The 21523-nt window shown below is 39.8% G+C and overlaps 1 protein-coding gene across 6 annotated transcripts in view; it reads left to right on the top strand.

Annotated features, from left to right (window-relative positions):
• Positions 1–21523, top strand: part of RBBP8 (RB binding protein 8, endonuclease) — a 79087-nt gene that overhangs the window by 48233 nt on the left and 9331 nt on the right. For all 6 annotated transcript variants that reach the window (XM_059724177.1, XM_059724178.1, XM_059724176.1 and 3 more), the window contains 9 exons: positions 1005–1129; positions 2416–3295; positions 3395–3521; positions 5619–5710; positions 6568–6682; positions 7334–7501; positions 8116–8185; positions 10446–10542; positions 20518–20659. In XM_059724177.1, the coding sequence (XP_059580160.1) occupies positions 1005–1129; positions 2416–3295; positions 3395–3521; positions 5619–5710; positions 6568–6682; positions 7334–7501; positions 8116–8185; positions 10446–10542; positions 20518–20659 (1816 nt within the window). The remainder of the gene's footprint in view (positions 1–1004; positions 1130–2415; positions 3296–3394; positions 3522–5618; positions 5711–6567; positions 6683–7333; positions 7502–8115; positions 8186–10445; positions 10543–20517; positions 20660–21523) is intronic.

The raw sequence follows: 21523 nt of genomic DNA, 5'->3' as shown, positions 1-21523 counted from the left end.
TTTGAGACCTAAGCTCTTGTAACTTGGAGTAGCCTCTGGAATGGTCCCTTAAGTACTGTCCCAAGTACTGTCCCCTTGATTTGGCCCATCAGAGAGCCCTTCATGTGTGTCAAAGCTGGGAGCTGTTGGCACAGATTTAGCTTCATGCCACACACAGAATCCCCAGATACAATGGTCAGCCAGATTTCTGCTCCTCTTGCACCAAAAGAGCTGTGTTAAGGAGATGGACCTGGAGATCTGATTCAATTAAATAACCTTAATAGTAAATACACATCTCATCGTAGCTTAAAAATAGAAGAACAGTTGAACTTTCCTGGTTTAATCATTTAAAATTAAATAAGAGATTAATGAAGCATATTAACTATATTAGAGCACCAGTATAAAAATCAAGCTCATTTTTGCAGGGACTGTGGAACAAACTTCTAGAGGAATAAAGGATATTGCTAATCTCACAACTGCAACCTTTTGATTCAAGTGCAGTGTATGCATTTTTCAAGTTTTCTGTCTCAACGCAAACATGCAACAGCGTATATATTTAAAAAGAAACTATAAAATAGGTATTATATATTCCTTGGAGAAAAGATGAGAAAAATATCGCAGATGATTCATTGTGACATTTTAATGTAACTTAATGCACTATTATAGGGTGCTTGTATAGTACAGTGAAAATTGAAACAATATTTTTCAAAGGTGTACAACATTTTAAAAATCCTATTGTATGAAAATACATGGATGAAATGTAGTACTTAACGAGTCTTTACAAAAACTTTAAAAAATTTTCAGAGCCCATTTAAAAGCAAATAATTAAAAATGTAAAAGCTAGGTGATAAACTGCTAGCTACTTTTCTTTATTTTTTTATTATTTTTCTTATACTTTTATTTTTCCCTTTGAATGAGATTTTGTTTCTTGCAATACATAAGTACATTGTATTTATAATTATTAATTCTACTAAATGTTCTATATTTGCATGGAAATGTAAATTATTTTTTTTATCACATCCAAGGAGTCCCAGCATGTACTGAGCCCTCCTAGCAATAGTATTGCAACAACCTCCGTGGCTCTAAGCCGTCAGCAGGAAGATTCAAGAAAACAGCTGGCTTCTGAGTCGAGAAACAATGACAGCTTGGGGTATGCTACTTTTAGTATATAACAAAAATATGAATCAGCTTATATAAAATGTTAGTTTTCATAGAAAATGGCATCTTGTTTTAAAGGTGAACCTATGAAAATCCACTAACATTAAATTATGTAGGCTTCATGTATTTGCAGGTCAATATTTAAAAAAACAGACGTACAATTCCATACAAATCGGAATTGGATAGAATTACACAATCATTACATTTTACTTATTCCTCAAAGGTTCAGTGCTCTCTGAGGTCCTCATCCCTATCTGATTTTTCCCTAGTTATTGGGTGGTGCATCTGGAGAACCTTAAACATCAGACTATAGTAAGGCAATGGAATGGCAGCAGGTGTTTACATCATGGTGGAGGCAGTAAGCTTCCTGCTATTCAAGCAATCATTTATTACAATGATGAGATTCAAATAAAAATTCAAATGACATAAAAGCTACTCTCACAGAGCAAAAAAGACATTGCCAAATGAAGCAGATCAGCTGTGATAAGCTGATCTGCTACATTGGGTAAAACACACGTTGCCAGTTGTCCTGCATGTGGCAGGGGCCTGATGTTGGACAATGGGCAACGTGTTTCCCCTAGTGTAGGGATCCCCCATGTCCTTTGCTGCCACATGCCTACTTGCCAGGACCCATGCTGGAACCTGCACTGGTCCATGCCTCGCACAGAGACAAGGGGCAGTGCAGGTCCTGGCACACACAAGCTTAGAGTGGTGTAGGACCTAGGGTATCCCTGGTGCCTCATGCCTTTACACTGGGACCTGTGCTGACCCTTGCCTCCATGTGAACCACTGCTTGGTGTGGATTCATGCATGGAGGCATGGGATGGTGCAGGACCTAGGCAGATCCTAGTGTCCTGTGCCTCCATGCTGGGACCCATGACATGAGGCGGTGTCTGTTTCTACCCTTGGATCTTCCCCATTTTCTATTCATTGGATACTCTGAAAGGCTGAGGCCTGTTAGGAGGAGAGATTCCTGGATAGGCTGAATGCTGTCCTGGGTTCTCCCTCATATCTGGAAGAGAATTTAGTTTCATATTGAAGCAAAGAACCAGATCTAATTATTGCCCAATTTTAACCCTATGGTTGTAGGAGTTATCACATGAGAAATTTTCATATGCATGCAAACCTTTGTTTACTTTTCTTCTTTCTGTTCCATTCAAGATTAAATAGAATCAACTGTAATAGCTTTCATGGGTACAACTGGCAGGAGACTGAATATTTTTACATTTCTTGTGACACTGGAAAAAAGAAAAGTATTTCACCTCTCAATATGTTCAGACTTTCAGATCCATCTCAGAACACTCCACCACATGTGGACTGGGACCAACAGGCAGCTTCTCCTGTTTTTGGAGCATCTAGCAATATGAAGAACAACTTATGTTTCAATACAAGTCATTCACCTTCTATTTTAGATACAGGACTGAAATCTAATTTCAAAAACAACCCCTTCAATAATCCTTCCAATTCTAGATCTCATAAAGTTAGATCAAAATCAGAAGATATTGCTCTTGTTGCACCACTTAATCTTGGGACTGAAGTAAACTCTATTATCAACCAGGCCTCAACCAATAGGCAGATGATTGTGAAAAAGAACACGGGTGAACCCATAACTTGTGTCTTCAACACTTGCGCAGGCAGGGATGAGGTAATCAAGAATGACTTCTGCCTTGCACCTCCAAAACAACTGGGAAGAGGATGTGCTAAAAGAAAGAAAGCTGAAGATGAGCATTTGACCAGTTGTGAGAGAACCTCTTTCAACAAAGAGAACTCTTTGCCTTTTCAAGTAGATAGTCAGGTTATTAATGGAGAGCACACAGTTGACAAGCCTTTGGACCTCTCCGATCGTTTTTCTGGAGCTCATTGTCAAGGAAGTGATGAGACTTGTAAAAATAGATTGAAACAGATGAGCCTGCATGATGTTTTTCCCCAGCTAGTGAAAACTACTGCAGAGGATTCTTCATTCACAAAAAGCATCAACAGTGGGACCTATTTCTTAAGCAGAGATGCAAAAGAGGATCCCCATGTACAGGAGGCAACCCTTGGTGAAACATGCACAGAGAGAAATTCCCGATTACAAACTAAAGAAGAAATCCCTTCCTTCAAAGTAGCACCGTTGTCAAATGTAGTAGATACACAACTTCTTTTTGATGATGTAAAGGTATGTTTTTCTAAAAAATATATATTATTTTGTGTTGTTTTCTTTTCCAAACATTATGTTTAAAGTCTGGGAAATGTTAAAATCATGGTATGTTGTTAGGTTGCCAGTGACCATGAACCAACTAGAAAGAAAACCAGGGCAGGACATGGAGAGTCTGAGCCAGCATCTGTGCTTCAACCAAACCCTTGTAGAATAACAAAAAGTATATCACTGCAAAATGAACAAGGTAACTTCCAAAAAACCATTCTTCCTTATTGTGTGCTTATACTTAAAACATGTTTGCATTTCTTTTTCCCTCCTTCTCCCACTGTTAAAACTTTCTTCCATTCCTTTTTCATAATTTATATGCCATCTCTTCTGAAAACCACCCCCAAGTGAACTATCTTCATTCTCTCTCACTTCAAATAACTTTTGAAAACAGTCCTGTTTTGTGTTGGCTGTCTTCGGTAATGCTGTCATATCTTTTTTTTTTTTATTGTACATTATCTCCATGGCTTTAGATTAGAAACTCAGTAGGACAGGCAACTTTTATCTAGCTTATTTCATGCTATTGTTACTTCACAGAATTGAAACAAGCTTATGAAGTTTCACTTTACACTATCTGTCCAAAAATTTTTACTTGGAAATTTTAAAATTCAATTAGAAGCTGGCTTCTTAGTATTGCTATTGGGGGATGTTGGTTGTAGCCATGTTGGTCTAAGGACATAGGCAGACATGGTTATTTGGGTAAATGTGAGATCTTTTATTAGACCAACTAAATTGTTGGAAAAATTGTTCTTTGCAAGCTTTTGGGTACAAACACCCTTCTTCAGACTCTCCCACTGCATGAAGAAGGGTGTTTGTATCCGAAAGCTTGCAAAGAGCAACTTTAACAACTATTTAGTTGGTCTAATAAACGATATCACATTTACCCAAAGAACCTCATCTGCCTAGTATTGCTGTTTGCATTAGTGATGTCCTTTCTAAGCAATTCCCATTCCTTACCAGTTAGCTTGTATGGTAGTGTACAGCTGTCACCAAATATCCCATTACCAGGAATATATCATTTCTAATGCAAGTGGTCCCAGTCTGCTGCTTTAATTTCTTTAATTGGGCTCTCTGAATTACTAGCAATTCAAACTCTGTTTCCACTGACTCTCTACTTTCCATGTTTAGAAAAATGAATTCCTTATTAAGAAATACAGTAAAAACTTTCTTATCCAGCATGAGTGAGGTAATGGGGGTGCTGGTTATATAAAAATTCCAGTTACCCGATGGCAGGGGTTTTCGATCGGTGCGGGGGGAGTGGCAGTAGCCGCACATTTACAAAAATGTGTGCGACAGTAGCGGGGGAGGGACACGACGGACTGGGCATATGCAGCAGTGGCAATGCAGGGTGATGGTTGGCAGCGGGGGGCGGGGGGGACTGGGCACATGCAGCAGTGGCAATGCAGGGTGATGGTTGTCAGCAAGCTTCCCTCCCTACTCCCCCGCAGCCAGCCAGAAATTCCAGTTAATAGAGTGTTCCGGTTACTTAAATGCTGGTTAACAGCTTTTACTGTATTTGGGTTGTGGGCTGAGAATCAATTAGCAGTAAATAGTGCTGTGAAGATACACACTGATCATCTTCCACCTAAAAGAATTTTGGAACCAACTTGCGTTCTTTGAAGAGAGAACATCAGTTTAGCTATGTGTTTGTTTGATACTTTATCTTCTGTAGTTTTATTATCAGAATTGGATAGATAAAGGGAACCTAGGAGTTCAAGCTGACACAATCTACACAAAACTTACTTTGAAATAGCTTATTAACACATTTAATATATATATATTATTAATTACACAACATATAAAAAAGAAAAAAGCTATAACAATGTAAAAGTGTATTCGGTGATAAAAAAAATTATACACGCGCGCGTGCGCTTGTGCACGCACAAACATACATATATGTGTGTGTGTGTGTGTGTATATACACAACAAAAGAATTACCATTTTCAAATCTCTCTCTCTCTCTCTCTCTCTCTCTCTCTCTCTCTCTCTAGATATATAGATAGAGATATAGATATCTATCTATATAGATTATATAGATATAGCTATATCGATATAGATGTATCTAGAGATATAAATATAATGTGTGTGAATGAACTATATCAAATTAGCTTGCTTACTCTACAGTCGTCTTAAATTTTTTTATTAAAAAAAAAAAAAAAAAAATCAAACCTGAAAGAGAAATAAATAACAGAAGAAGAATGACTCCTGTAGTTTACTTCTTATGTGCTATCATTAAAGTTTGGTTCTAATTTTTAATTACCTTTTCTGTCTTGCTTTCTGTATCTCCACCTCCAAGATAAGCCATCTTTAGAAAATCTGCAGTGGAGTATAGATCCAGGAGCAGACCTTTCTCAGTACAAAATGGACATTACAGTGATCAACACAAAGGTAAGTCAGCATTTACTGCTCTGAGTCTTTTGGCTAAGGCAGCATATAATAAGTAAATTTGTGAAATAAATCCTTGTATGTTTTAATCAAATAAAAAGCAGCTGTATGTTTATATAAAGCTTCTTACCTAAAATAATTTAATCCGAAAGTGCCTTGTATAGACTTAAAACATTACAATATATTTACTTACATTAAAAGTAGTCAAATTTTGCAAAGTGGATCTTCAGCCTTCACAGGGTTGGAGTACTGAAAAGCTCCACAAGCTTTTCAGTAATTTCTCTCTTGCTGTGAGAATGGTAATAGTTATAATAGAGAAACATTTTGTTTAAAAAAAAAAAAAAAAAGAATGTTCTTATTTCACAGTTTGTTGCTTATAACTGTTCACTGTGATCTCTGAAGCAGTTGACAGAGGTATGCATATCTTGACTTTTTATTAGAGAGTACTTGCTTGTCACAAAGTTTTAACATGTCTGCAATGGTACTAACCCTTCATATGGCTACACGTGATCTTTTCCTGAAATTTAATTATTTGAATTGCTGTAAAATTCCATGAATATGTTTTCTTTATAGCAGAAGTTTTAAATATGATTTTTCATGTGACAAGTGATATAGTTCAATAGATAAACCATCATTTTAAGTTCTTATTTTTAGAAAGTTGGCATCAGCTAACAGTTTCTGCATCTTTGCCATATAAAAATAGCTCTTTGAGAGGGAAATTGCATAAAATATCTCAGCAATGGGGAACTTGTCAAATACAAGTAAATGTGTCTGTATGATATGTAAATCTATAAGAAAGGCACTCTAGATACCTTATGCAAAGCTGAAGTATGTCAATTACTTGTGATTACCTTTTTCAGGATGGTTCTCAATCCAGAGTAGGGGGAGAGGCTGATATGATGGACTATACGTATGTTAGTGAAAGTATGTTGTTAAAAATGAAAAACCAAGAGCAGGAAGGAGAAGGCAGTCCAAGTAAGTTTTTGTGTTTTCTTCTTCATTGGTTTGAGTTATATCTAGCCTTGTTTTAGATTTGCAGAAACTACTATGGAATTATAGAAATGACTTGAGCCATTCTTTGTTGAAGTCATTTGGTCTTATTCCATCAAGATCAAAGAGTTTGTTAGGGTTCACCTCTTAAGACTGAGATGGCACTTATAAACAAACATATGTATTGCAAAATTGAGGTACTAGCTGATAATTATGTAACTTACACAGAGTAATAAGAAAGTGTACTGTCTTGGCTTTAAAAAGCCACCAACTTGTCAGCAATTTTATCTAAGGAAAGGCTAGTTTCAAAAGTCTTTGTATTTATATTTGAGTAGGATTAAGGATAACTCCAACTACAGCAAGAAATACTCGCATTCATTCAGTGCTAAGGTTTGCATTCATACACAGATCTATCAAAGTGTTTTTCTGTACAAGGTAAGCATTTTCCTCATTTAAAAGATTGAGAACAGGAGGCACCCAAAGATTGGTTTTCTGTGTTATTTTGGTGAACTCTGTAAGAGAGCTAGAAATAGACCTTAGTTCCTGTTCAACTAAAAACACATGCAGAGCATTGGTCTGTTGATCTAAATTGTTGAGACTGATTTTAGATGACCGTTTTGAATTTTTCTTTTATAGAAGAAGAAAGAAAAAAGAATGACACCTTAGCAGAATTATTTGATCGGACATCCCATGAAGAATATGAATCTTGCCTAGTAGATGATAGTTCTTCAGCATGCGATGAAAAAGAAAATCCTCATGAAGAGGAAAACGAGGAAATGTCAGCAGCCAAAGAGAAACAAAAGAGTAGTACATTTGTTTTTTCTTCAGTTAGTCTCTTGATGATAATTAACCTGGTCAGACTAGAGGAGAACTGTCTTAAGTTAATTAATAAATTTACTTGGGCTATTTGTTTCAATTATCTGACATCCATAAGGATTAATTTGTTATTCTAGGATTTTTAAGAAGGTAGCACAAACTATTTGAAAGGGAAGGGGATTAGAGTGGCACTCAGGGAAGGCACAGGATGTAATTTGTGACAAGCCTGCCAAAAAGGTGGCCTTCCATTGTTCTAATTGATTCCATTCTACGGTGCTCATACTGCAAGTGTATAAGGGCTAAAGGCTTTTGACTCTCATGCTTCAAAGCTGTTTGCATGTCAGGAAGCCTGCCTCCAAGGATCCTAGAGGAAAAATGAATAGTTTTATAATATTAACAATGAGAACCCGATAATTGCAGTCTAGTTTCCTTTGGCAGGGGTGGTTCAGGTAGATCATTTTAAAATTGTTTTACACTGAAGTTTTAAAATGGGTATTGCTGTAATTATTGCACTCTGTCTAGCTCCATCATTTTATGACCACTTTGTATAGGCATTTCAATTACAGACTTATGTCATACTTTTCTTCCAAATATATTTACAGAGCATGAGGATAAACGAGATAAAACCAAACAGAAGGCTTTTGTGGAGCCTTATTTCAAAAGTGATGAAAGGTAATACAGCACTTTCTTTATTAATTTAGGAAGCTTAGGGTTTTTTCCTCCTTTAGAGAGCTTATCTTTTCATAAAAGAAACTAATGAATTATTACATACAAAGAAGTTTGGAGAAGTACGACTGGAAAATCTCCAAGAGAATTCTGGGCAGCATTACAAAAAAACAAATGTCAAATAGAAAAACTACAGAATGGTGCAAGAGAGGAATGTGTCATTTTTTTTTTTTTTTTTGTTACAGGGAAAAAATGCAATTTTTGCTGTTAAAATTTTGCTGTGTGGATGTTTCTGTAACACATAGTGTTTCTTTAAGTTGTTCAAGCTATTTACTATATGGTCAAAAAAATACGGAATTCTTGAACAAGTGAAGACTTTTTTAAGTATCTTTTTCATTTCTTGTTTAAATTCCTGTGAACATTAAAGGAGAAACATACAACAAACTACTATATAGCTAAGTACTTTCTCCATTGCTTCCTATATTTTTTATCATGAGTCTATTAGGAGTTTTCATTTTGCAATACCATCAAGTATTGTGGCTTGCTTGTCCATCTATTGTATACTCAGCTTGTGTTCTCTTTGCAAAGGAAAAAAAACTTGGCTAACATTGTGTTGTCTAATACAATAAGCACAAAGGGCCAGATTCTCTTCTGCAAATTAAGCGTGTAAGTAGCTAAATGTAATCCTATTCCACCCTGCTCAACTTCCTGAAAAACTATTAACATTCAAGGTGGGTAGAGCATCTGCCTCCTCCCTGCTTTTTGTCATATGGTGCTAGGTTAAGATGCATGTGCATAACAAAATAGATGCATTAATAGTTTTAGGGGGACTCAACAGGGTGGAATAAGATCTTGCTTAGTGTTGATACAGAATCTTTTCAGAAACAGCATTCCAAGCATCATTGGTTCTTGTGGTTGGGTTCAGTACACCTTTTTTCTGTCAACAGTAATTGCAAGAAAACTTGAACCTGTGGCAAAATAAATATGCTATAAATGATTATACTTTTCACAACTTACGTACAATAATTAATTTGTACATATAGGCTGGAATTCTATTTCCCACTGTATGTATAAGTGGCAGCTTTCTGGTTACATAAATTATATTTTCTCTTGCATTGTGGATGCGTATGCCATGTACATTTGGACTGAGGATGCATGGTATGCTGTGCACTGGTTGGTACGTATGTATTCTGGATATTGAACCGGCAGCTATGACTTCCCAGCACAGTGCTCTAATCACCAAGCAATAAGTCGAGCATTACCCAGTTCCCTTACCAGCACTCTGGCCAGATAGGTAGATGGCTAGAAAACTGCTATTTAGGTGCACAAAAAGAAACAACATTCTGCCTATAATAAACAAAATAAAAACTTTAGATCTGAGCTCCGTCAGAATTCAATTTGACCTTATGGAAACACAAGCCTTCAAAAGGCAGTCTTCTAGTCAGCTGACCCTAGCAGCTACCTAGCCTACATGCAGCATAAAAGTGTTGAGACTTCATCCCCAAAACTCTTACAGTTGACTACCAAAGCATTAAAGTGAGTCTTCTTTGTCTATACTGTAGTCAAAAGCGGTGGTTGCAGCTTGTGTATTGGCATACCTATTTTTTAGATTATACTTTGGTACTGACAGCAGTTTAAATGCAGCAGCAAAGTGTTTGGTGTGGGCAAGCCACCTGAATGTTTCGTGAGTTTTGCTCCTCATGTTGAACCTCCCGTTGCCACAGCTGCACTGTTATCAGTACCCCACTTAATTATGGTATGTGTTTATGAGCTAGTGTCATACCTTTGAGTTACAGCATAAACGTGTACTGCCATTAGAATGGTACTATGTAGTTTTATGGAATGAACAAATATATAGCAATACAAGGACATAATATTCGTGAAGTTTGTTTACTAAGAACACTGAAGCCTGTTTGTAGTCTTCAAAATTTTAAATAAGAAAGTTATCAGCAGCCCCTCTTTCATAGAAGGAAGGGCATGGATGCATAAAGGACAATTTAATTTTTAAAAAATAGTGAAACCTGTTAGATTAAAAAATTATTCCATTATATTTGGACATGAAGGATGAAAGGGTTGTTTATTTTTAATAGGAATAGTTATTAGGAAGCTGAGGTTCTTTAAAATAGATATGTTTGTACAGATTTTTGCAGAAATCTTGTTGTTTTATCACCCTCCCCTTCACTGGACTAATTAATTCCATAACTCGCCAAGATACAGAGAAACATATTTCTAATCAAGTGATAATCTGCGTGCTTTTGCTTTTCAGAAAGAATACTGTGTTAGATTTTCCTCACATTGAGGTTGTTCGGAAGAGAGAGGAGAGAAGAAAATTACTGGGCCACACTTGTAAGGAATGTGAAATAGTAAGTACTCTATAAAGTTTTGGCTGGTGCCTCATTTTTTTTAACTTTTTCATACCAAAGACCTGCTATTCTTTATAAATTAAAAGTCCAATCACCTCAGCATTAATAAATCAAGTAGGCCAAGGTGTCCATTTGTACCAGAGCTGTTGGCCAGTTTAGGGACCCATAATAAAAATTAGATACTGTAGAAGTGGACAATAATTGGATAAGATAATTTGGCGTTTATCTTTTTATAATTTTTATCTCTTAATTTGTTAAATTTATACATTCTACATTTTTATTTAATTTTTTTAAATTCTGCCAAATCCTTTTTGTTATCTTGGAATTTATTTTTCCAGTGTCTGCTGAAAGATAGAATCAAAGGACCAGAAGGGACCTGTAAGATCATCAAGTCTGGTCCCCTGCCATTGGCAAGATGTAATTAGGCTCAAACGAGCTCAACAAGATGCTTGTCCAGCCTCCTCTTGAATATTTCCAAGGATGGCAACTGCACCACCTCTGCTGGGAGTACATTCCATATTCTAGATACCCTTATGGAAAATAAGTTTTTCCTTATGTCCAGCCTAAATTGTTCCTCAGTTAGCTTGTGCCCGTTGGTCCTCGTCATCTCAGAGGTGCCTTTTCTGAAGAGTTGCTCCCCTTGATCTTGGTGTTCACCCCTGACATACTTGTAGGCGGCTATCAAGTCACCTCTGAGTGTTCTCTTAGTCAGACTGAACAAACCCAGTTCCCAGAGTCTCTCCTCATAGGGCCTATCCTCCAGGCCCCTGATTTATATGGGTAGCCCTTCTCTCTACCCTTTCAAGCTTATCCACATCCTTCCTGAAGAGTGGTGCCCAGAACTGGACACAGTACTCCAGCTGTGGCCTCACCAACGCCGAATAGAGGGGGCGGAGCACCTCTCTGGATCTATTCGCAACACATTGTCATATACACCAGAATTCTATTAGCCCTGCTGGCAACTTCATTGCACTATTGGCTCATATTCATCTTCTGATCAGTTGTCACCCCCAGGTCCCTTTCAGATGCAGTGCCAGCCAGTGGACTACTAACCATCGTATAATTATGGTGGAGGTTCTTCCTACCCAGATTTAAGGACCCTGCACTTTTCCCTATTGAACCTCATCTGATTGTGTTCAGCCCATAGGACCAATATATCAAGGTCATCCTGGATCCTCACCCTATCCTCAAATGTGCCTGCGTTTTCCCTACAGCTTGATGTCATCTGCAAACTTAATCATTACACTTTCCACCCCCTCATCCAAGTCATTGATAAAGATGTTAAAGAGTACGGGCCCAAGCACTGATCACTGGGGGACACCATTGGAGGTGGCCCTCCAGGATGAGGCCATGCCATTGATTACAACTCTCTGGGATTGGCCTCTGAGCTAGTTGCCAACCCATCTCACTGTAGACTGGTCTAGACCAGTACCCTCCAGCTTAACTAAAAGAAACTCATGGGAAACGGTATCAAAGGCCTTGCTGAAGTCTAGGTAAATGATGTCAACCTCATGTCCCCTTTCCAGCTGGTTAGTTACCTGATCATAAAAGGATACCAGGTTTGTTAGGTATGATCTACCTTCAACAAAGCCATGCTGGTTGCTTCTTAATACCCCAGTTACAAATTTTGTGGTTGATGGCCTCTTTTTGACAATTTTTTTCAAAGATTTTTCCAAGGACCGAAGGCAGACTGACTGGTCTGAAGTTTTTAGGGTCGTCTCTCTTCCCTTTCTTAAAGATGGGTACCATGTTAGCCTTCTTCCAGTAGTTCAGGACCGCTCTCGAGTTCCACGACTCTTTGAACAGCTTCACCAGAGGCCCTGCTATGAGCTCAGCCAGTTCTTTCAGGACTCTCGGATGCAGGTCATCTGGCCCAGCAGACTTGAACATGTTCAGATGTTCTGAGAGTACCCTCACCAGTTTGGGACTGATTTCATGAGGACTGTTGTCTTCCCCGTATTTCACGGGCCTCTGGACAGGTGAACAGCTCCTGTGTGATTTCAGAAATGCCGACATGAAGTAAGTATTTAGGAGCTCTGCCTTTTCATTGGGATGAACTGTGGGCTGCCCCCCTATACCCAGTTGGGGGTCCCACAGTAGAGTTTGATTTTTTTTTTTTTCTTGCTCCCTATGTACCTATAGAAGGGCTTTTTGTTTTCCTTTATTTCAGCTGCCAGCTTGATCTCCATGCCTACTTTTGCTTTCCATGTCTCATACCTGCAGACCTTGGCCATATGATTGTACTCCTCTCTGGATGCTAAACTGTTTCTCCATTGCTTAGATGCTTTTTTTTTTTTTCTTTTTCAAAAGTTTCTTAATATCCCTGTTGAGCCAAGCAGGTCTCTTGGCCCCTTTCCCACTTTTTGACTGTGCGGGGATGGCCTCTTTTTGAGCAGTGAGAATTGCCTCCTTAAGGAAACACCACTGTTCCTGAACTCCCAAATCATCCAGTCATGGAGGGCCTTTCTAACAAGACTCCTGAGTTTACCAAAGTCTGCTTTTCTGAAGTCTAGGACTTCTTTTCTACTGACTGAATTCCCAGCCTTTTGGTGGATGGTGAACCTAATCAGGTTATGGTCACTGTTGCCCAGAGTACCTCCAATCTTCAAGTCACCTACCACGTCTTCCCCTTTGGTCAGCACTGTGTCCAGAGTGGCTTTATCCCTAATCAGTCCTTCCACAGCCTGTATCAAGAACAGTTTGTCAGTAGCTGCCAGGAAGTTGGTTGACCTGCTAGAGCTAGGTGAATGGTCTTCCCAACAGATGTCAGGGTAGTTGAAGTCACCCATGAAAATCAGGTCTTTAGTACTGGCTGCCTCAGTCAGTTCCCTGGAGAATGCCTGATTGCTGTCATCTTCTTGGTAGGGAGGTCCATAGTAGACTCCCACCATCAGGTCAATATCAACCTGGGAAGATGTGGGCAATGGAGTCCCACAAGGCTCAATCCTTAGACCAGTGTTATTTAGTGTCTTCATCAGTGACTTGGACGAGGGCATGGAGAGCACCCTGTCCAAGTTGGCAGATGATACCAAATTATGGGGCAAAGTTAACACACCAGAGGGTAGGGAATGGATCCAGGCGGATCTGAACAGGTTGGAAAAATGGGCAGAACAAAATAGGATGTACTTCAACAAAGACAAGTGCAGAGTTCTGTACCTGGGCAAAAAGAACCACCGACACACTTACAGGCTGGGGGATGACCTTCACAACAGCAGAAAGGGATCTTGGAGTCATAGTTGACTCCAAGATGAACATGAGTCATGAATGTGACAAAGTGATCAACAAGAGTAACTGCACTTTGTCATGCATCTGCTAATGCATGATAAACAGGTCCAGGGAGGTGATGCTTCCCCTCTATGTGGCACTGGTCAGACTGCAGTTGGAGTACTGTGTTCAGTTTTGGGCGCCACACTTCAAGAGGGATGCAGAGAAGGTTCAGGGGAGGGTTGAGAGGGTTCAGGGGAGGGCCACTCATATGGTCAGAGGCCTGCAGGCAAGGCCCTATGAAGAGAAACTGAGGGACCTAGATCTCTTCAGCCTTCACAAGAGAAAGATGAGGGGTGATCTTGTGGCTGCCTATAAATTCATCAGGGGAGGGCAGCAGGGAATAGGAGATGCTCTATTTACTAGGGCACCCCCTGGAGTAACTAGGAACAATGGCCACACATTGACAGAGCAGATTTAGGTTGGACATTAGAAAGAACTTCTTCACAGTAAGGGTTGTCAGAATCTGGAATGGGCTTCGAAGAGGGGAGAGCACTGCCTCCACCCTGGGGATCTTCAAGCGGAGACTGGACAAGCACCTAGTTGGGTTTGTCTGACCCCAGTGCTCTTTCCTGCCCAGGGCAGGGGTCAGACTTGATGACTTACTGAGGTCCCTTCTGACCCTGACATGTATGAATCAGGTTCCTCTCCTGAGCCACCTTGTATCTCGACCCATAGGGTCTGAAGGGACCTCTCCCTGCAATCAAGTGTGACCTGCAAGGCAAGGTACCGCTCTTTCACATAGGGGGCCACACCACCTCTCTTCTTCCCAACCTGATCCTTCCTATAGAGCCTATAGCCCTCAATATCCACTGCCCAGTCCTATGTATCATCCCACCAGGTCTCCGTCTACCCAATGAGGTCAAATTCCTTGTCTGCTAGAAGGAGTGCCAGTTCGTTCTGTTTATTGCCCATGCTTCTGGCATTCCCATAAAGACACCTGAGTTCACCCCTAGTTGCCTCTGGTTTTCTGTCACTGAGTGCCCTGGGGTGTTGGTACTCATCTGGATGTCCCCTACGTTAATGTCCTCCCCTGGGTCATCTTGGTCAGAGGATTTATGTACAGCAGTGGAATCTACGCTCTCTCCCCCAGACATGCCTAGTTTAAAGCCCTCCTCAGCAAGTCGACAATTCTCACAGAGAAGAGCTGCTTTCCTCTGCCTGTGAGGTGAATACCATCTCTTGTATGTAGACTACTGCCATTGAACTGCGTGCCAAGGTCAAGGAATCCAAAATCAACACAGTGACACCATCTCTGAAGCCTTCAGTTGACTTCCTCGATGTACTCCTCCCTCCAACAACTGTGGACTCTACCTGGGAGGATTGAGGAGAAGACCACTCTTGCTCCTAGTTCCTTGAGCTTTACCCCCATGGTCTTGTAGTCACTAATGATTCTCCCGGGGTTACTTTTCGCTGTCATTGGTGCCCATGTGGACAAGAAGCATGAGGCTGTGGTCCATAGGGTGGACCAACTTTGGGATCCTCGCTGTTACATCTTGGATCCTGGCTCCTGGAAGGCAGCAGACCTCTCGAGCAAAAGGGTCTGGATGACAAATGGCACCTTCTGTTCTCCTTCTTGGTGGGGGAGCCTTCTGTTCCCCTGCTTTCTTGGTGGTGGTGGCTGTTCCTGTCCTATTTTTGGTGCAGAGGATGCAGATACCTCATCCATTGATGGTGGGAGGGCTGCGTAGTTGTTGTGCAGGGCTATTGGTGGAGCAGCTGATGCACAACATGGTTTTGGACCTGATGTGACCAATTTCCAAGCAATGTCAGTTGGGACATCTTGCTCAAGCCCACTCTTCTGCCTGGTCTCCGTGGCATCCTTCTCCAGATGAGAGAGTCAGAATTGGGTCCAAAATACAATTATAGTGTTTTACAAGTATTTCAGAAAGAAAATTAAAACACAGATCTTTTATAGCATCCAATCTTCAAAAAGCTGCCCCTACCCATTGATATGTGTATGCAGTTTTGGCTGGTAAAACTGCATGTGTCTTTGTAGAACTCATTGGAAACCTGGCACATTGTAGATGGATTTCATCATTTTGAAAACGTATGGCTTGTTGGCATCAACTGTTTTATATTATAGTTTTGCACATTCCTAATCAGTGCAACAGTCTGACGTTTTTGGTAATACTTGGTTTGTATTTAACATGACCAAGGAACTTATGGGTACAAATTTTGTGCACCTTTCCAGTTTTTTTTTTTTTGCAAACTAGGTTAAAAGTATGGGAGTTATAGTTAGGGATAGAAAATAATGTTGGTAAGTCATTTAATACTGTTTTCCACATGTCAGCAACTGATTTCAGGTATTTTTTTAATATAGATAAATCTTAAAGTCTTTTAAGCATGTAATAAAGGACATGCTTAACTTGGCCATTGATAAACTTTTCAATTTGATAGAATTTACTGAGCTGTGATCTCATTTCACAACATGTCTGAGGTGCAGATTAATGATCTAATAAAGGATCCCAGTTGTATGTTATTGCTTTATTTCTACCCAAAGATCTTCTGACTTATTTCCATTGGGGGGAAGGGGACAGTCATATGTATAGTGAGCTCTCTGCTGCCAATAGTGCTGGTCTCAACCACTTGCTCCCTGCCCCACTTTCTGTCTCCATGCAGGCCAGTGAGGTCTCTACCACACCCCACTTCTCAATTTTAGATCCATTTCCGTTTCCAGTTGATGAGCTCCAGTTTATGGCAGAAGTTTCTGGTAGTAGTTGCTAATAATCTAGGTTTTCCTGTATGAGTTTATCTTTAAAAGCTTATGCAGGTTTTCCTGTGTGATATCCCAGCCCTCTTCTGTGGTGCATTTGCCTCCTAACTTTGTGCCAACAAAATTTGTGCCAGCAAATTGCATTAGCTCACACCCAATTTTGTGCGAAAAGTAATTTAATAAAAATATTTATTGCGATCAATCTGAAGACCAGTTTAATGAATACCCTCTCTCTACCCATATATTTCTCCTTTCAGTGATACTCATTATTATCTTCCCATTAATAAGTTTATTACCTACTTTGCAGTTCTACTTCTTATCCTCTCCAGCTTAACTAAAAATGTCCATGTTGGAATTGTTACATCTGAAGTTTCTGGGCCAATTAGCCTTCTGTTTCCTGCTTACTTATTGGTATTGATGGTCAGATTCAAACAGGTTTTTCAGAGCTGTGGAATGAAAGGGTGATGCAACAAATAGAACCTGCATTACACTATTGAACGGCCTACCCTGAAATTGCAAATTGGAAAGGACTGGAGAGCGGTGTATCTCAAAACACAGAAAATGTATGTTAATTCTACTTGGACTGATTATGTACATAGGATTCCTCTCTCCATATGCATGTACCTGAGGCCAGGCTTTGTTTCAATAGCAGTTATTTTCTGTGGCTGTGCTGTGTCCCTCAGAACCTCCAAGCTACTGGGAACTTAAAACTGCCCTGGACTATGAAGAAGAAAAATAAACAACTTTCTTGAAGCCTGGTTGCAACTCTCTACCCCCACACCTCTCAGTACCATGAAAGCTTCACCCAATATGAGCTGATTCAGTCAAATCACCTGATTCAAGAACCATTCATTATTCAACTACCATGGTGAACATCAGCATGAGTGCCACTCCAATATACTTGGGAAAAGTTCATGTTCCAGATTTCTCTTTGTTTTTGTAGAGGACCCTTAAGAGTGGGGAGGTTTAAATTTTTCCTTACTGAAGAAATGCAGCCCATCATCTCCAGCAGTGATAAGTCCGAGAAAGTTTAACAGACCCCAGCACAAGCCAGTTCTATATATATCCAGAGATTATTCAAGGAGGTCCTCACTATATTAAGACCCACTGTCAGGTAGCAAATACTGATCCAGGTCACATCAGACCATTTGACCATGGTGTTTTTAATCCTCTCTGCTCCATCTCCAATATCGCAGTGTCTGAATTTGAAAAGATGCTATCCAAACCTCCATCCATGTGTTCACACTGCACTATTTCTTGATGCAAGCTTCCAAATCTGACCTCAACATAAGTACAGATGTTAGACATTCAGTCTTCAAGTAAAATTCCTCTCCTTCCTGTTGAAAGAACTGTGTTGGTCACCAACAATGGAAACTGATGTTTTCCTTTTTTCCCCCACTGATCTGAGTCTCACATATGGGGTTTCATTTTGGCAAAAGAACTGAGTGGTTGTTACAGCTGCTCAGTCCCTTATACGCTTGGCTACAATAGGGTTGGGGGGGCGCAAAGGGGGAGGACATAAGGGGTGCTCAGCTTTGATCATAATAAACGCTGCTATTCAAGAAGAATGCACATCAAGAGTGGAATTTGTAAGAGTAACATCTGTAAGAATCACAATTGCTGTAGGTAGATAACTTCTTTGAGGATCTGGCTCCTTCTAACGAAATGGGAACATTACAGAATGTATAGGGATACTCTGACAATTTTGGTTAAAATTGTTAAAAGTATGAAACTCTTTGCTGTCTCAATGATCAAGAAAGCCTGATTGACATCAGATGGAAATCCTGAACTAAGTAGAACATTGAGAACAGATGATGCTCTAGTGCCGTGTTTCTCAACCTGTGGGTCACAACTCAAAAGTGGGTCACAAGAAGATATGAAAGGGTCGCAAACAAACTTTAAAAAATGGTTTCACTTTTGGAGGAGAAAAATGTGGGAAACCATGGCTTTTCCCTTGCAGGCTGGCAGAGTTCCAGCCTGCGAGGGACTGCTTGGGGCTCCCCTACCCCACACACCCTCACCCCACACACTGAGGGCAGCAGGTCAGAAGGAGGGGCACTCGGTCAGGACTGGCCATTGATGTTTACAAATGGGTCCTGGTACAAAAAAAGGTTGAGAAACACTGCTCTAGTGTCAATCAGAGCCTGGGTAACATTAACTCAGATACGTTTTTGGGATGAAAAATGGTACCTGTCTCAGGCGTACCTATATTTCCTATATGCTGAAAGAACTTTTAAATGGAACTTATTTTTCTTCTTCCTTCTACCACCATTATTGACATCTTGTCCTTTCTGGGGGGGGTTTTCACCTATTCCGTTGCTTTTGTTCCCACCAAATGTTAATGCAACATTAGTTTGCTAACATACTTCAACAGTCTCAAGATGTAGGTCTTATTTTGCATCATTCTATCTGTAGATGGAGACAAGAAAAGAAAATGTTGGGGCATACCATTACTAAAGGTGAACAGCAGCACTGCATGAATATTCCATTTCTTCCATATGTTGCACTCTACATCACTTTTTGCTCAATAGGACTAGGATCTTAACTCCACTTTGTCTCTTCTGCTTATTACAGCGTGTTATTTTTGCAGGATTATTTTAGCTATTGATGAGATTCAGTTTTTAAAATCTGGGTTACACCAGGCTGTTGGCTTGCCAGCTTAGTTGAATTATGTTCAGTCTTATAATGGTGCTACATTCAGACATTTTGTGCTACTTCATAAAGGATACATGAAAACTTGCATTAGCAGGAGCTTCTAGCTAGGACTATAGTCTAAAATACTAGAAAAATTCAAAAAATAAACGAACAAACCCAAAAACTTCCCTTTCACAAAGCAAACCTGTGATCATGCTAAGTAATAAATGACTGGGCCATGTAATATATTAGTTTTAAGTCACAAAGGTTGCACTGGCATCAGGGGAATTTGGCTCTTCCTAGATCTATCTATTTAGGAAGAGGCAAATTCCTCTGATGCCAATGCAACCTTTGTGACTTACAAATAATATATTACATGGTTCAGTCATCGAACAAACCTACCCTGCCTTCTTCCTCTGTATAAGCAGCTATAACTCTGATCTTACCCTTTAGAGCTACTCAGCCAACAGAAAGGTGGAGATTCACTGTAGCTATGCTGTGGGAAACTTTTCATGTTCGAGGAGGCCCTGCCTTCCATACAGAGAACTAATTGCTGTGCCTCAATCAATGCACCTCTGACATGGAATGGGATGAGGAGTAGCCAGATGACTTTATGCACCAGACAAACCCTAGCTGTTGAATAATACCTTTGAAGTTCTAGTCATTTGGCATAGACCAGGTCTTTGGACACCGATTTGTGTCTGTTGCTGGGTAGTGAATCAAGGAGCCCTATGACTCAGTCATTGACTCCTTTTTCCATTGTAACAACCATAAACTAGGCACAGCAAAAAATTTGTTTTTTTCAATCTCACCAGAAGGCCTCTTCTGTGGCTGAAGGGCCTGAGTCATGAGCTGGGATCAAAAAGGCTGGCAGTTCAAGTCTGGGAGTGGGCAAGTGATCTTAATTCTTAATTTATGGCCATGGCTGGGTCACTCCTACCAGAAAATCCAGTGACATTTTTAATTAACTAATTTTGACTCTAGGGAATTCCAGTCTACTTTAGGCATCAATCCCACAATGACACATGTACATGCTTAACTTCATGAGACCAATAGTAGAACTATTCACCATGTATAAGTGTTTGTGTTTGTGTCTTAGATTCTGTTTTATATTATAGGGAATAAAACTAACATGGTTGCCAATGCAAAGTGTATTTTTAAAGTTACAGTAATGAAGATTAAATTTAATCTAGAAAGTCAGTACTAAGATATTCAAGCTCTGTACTGTTGGCAAGATTCAGCACATTATATTCTATTTAAATTCAGTGATCAACAGTGAATGATATAAGTAATACAGTTGCACCTTCTGTATTGTTTGTTTGTCGCAACCTATTGCAAAAAGACTTTCCATTTTCTATTAGTATTATGCGGACATTCCAGAAGAAGAGAGAGAGAAGAAACTAGCAGCCTGTTCAAGACATCGATTCCGTTACATTCCCCCTAGTACACCAGAAAACTTCTGGGAGGTTGGTTTTCCTTCCACCCAAACTTGTATGGACAGAGGTAAGTGTAGAAAATGATTTTACTAGATGATTTTTATGTTTTTGTTTTTAAAATTAATACTTTATAACATTAAAATACTAAAATTATACTCATTTCACAAAGTTGGCACCCCTACAGATTTGTCAAACTCCATTATACCCTCGGCTACCAAGAACTAGAGTAAATGTCACCACTTGTTCAATATCTCCTGGGATGTTGGGAAGGGAGGATGTTAGGTGAGTTCCTACAAATTAGATCAGAAAAGATCAAAATAAGGAGAATTTCCACAAAAACTAAACCAAGACCATTTTTATTTTTGACCTAAGATTAGATTTAACCTTGCAGATTTGAGGCAAGAAGCTAGCTCGCTGTACTACTTTAGGCCCCAAATGACAGGTTACATTGTTGATCTACTTTGTCTAGCCTAAGTAAACCTTTGGGACAAATCTTTTTGGTAGGTGTGCCACCCTGGCACCCTCCTGATGTGCCACTCCTAATCCCTTTCCTCCATCAGTTCTGCTGCTCTGCTCTTTTCTCTCTAGTCTGTGCTCCCTGCTTGATTACCTGCTCTATTGTTGCTTCCTGCCCTATCTGCTGCTGTGCTGCCTGTCCCCTTTCTGATCTACTGCATGCCCCACATAGAGGCTGCCTTGTCACTTGTGTAGCAGGTTGGCCTCCCCTGTTTATACTATTGCAGAGAAGAGAGACATAAGATGGCTGTATTGCCTAGAATCTTTGCTTATCTTCTGAACATTGAGAATTTTCTTGTGCATGTTACTACCCTGGTTCATTATTAAAATGTAGAAACTGCACTTTAGACTTTCCTTCACATAGATTATTCTTTGTATAAATAGCTTTTCAGAAGCCAGTAGAATTTGGCACAAG

This window comes from Alligator mississippiensis, chromosome 3 (assembly GCF_030867095.1).
Source record: "Alligator mississippiensis isolate rAllMis1 chromosome 3, rAllMis1, whole genome shotgun sequence".
In the NCBI taxonomy this organism is placed as follows: domain Eukaryota; kingdom Metazoa; phylum Chordata; order Crocodylia; family Alligatoridae; genus Alligator; species Alligator mississippiensis.
This window is presented reverse-complemented; position numbering and strand designations above follow the sequence as displayed.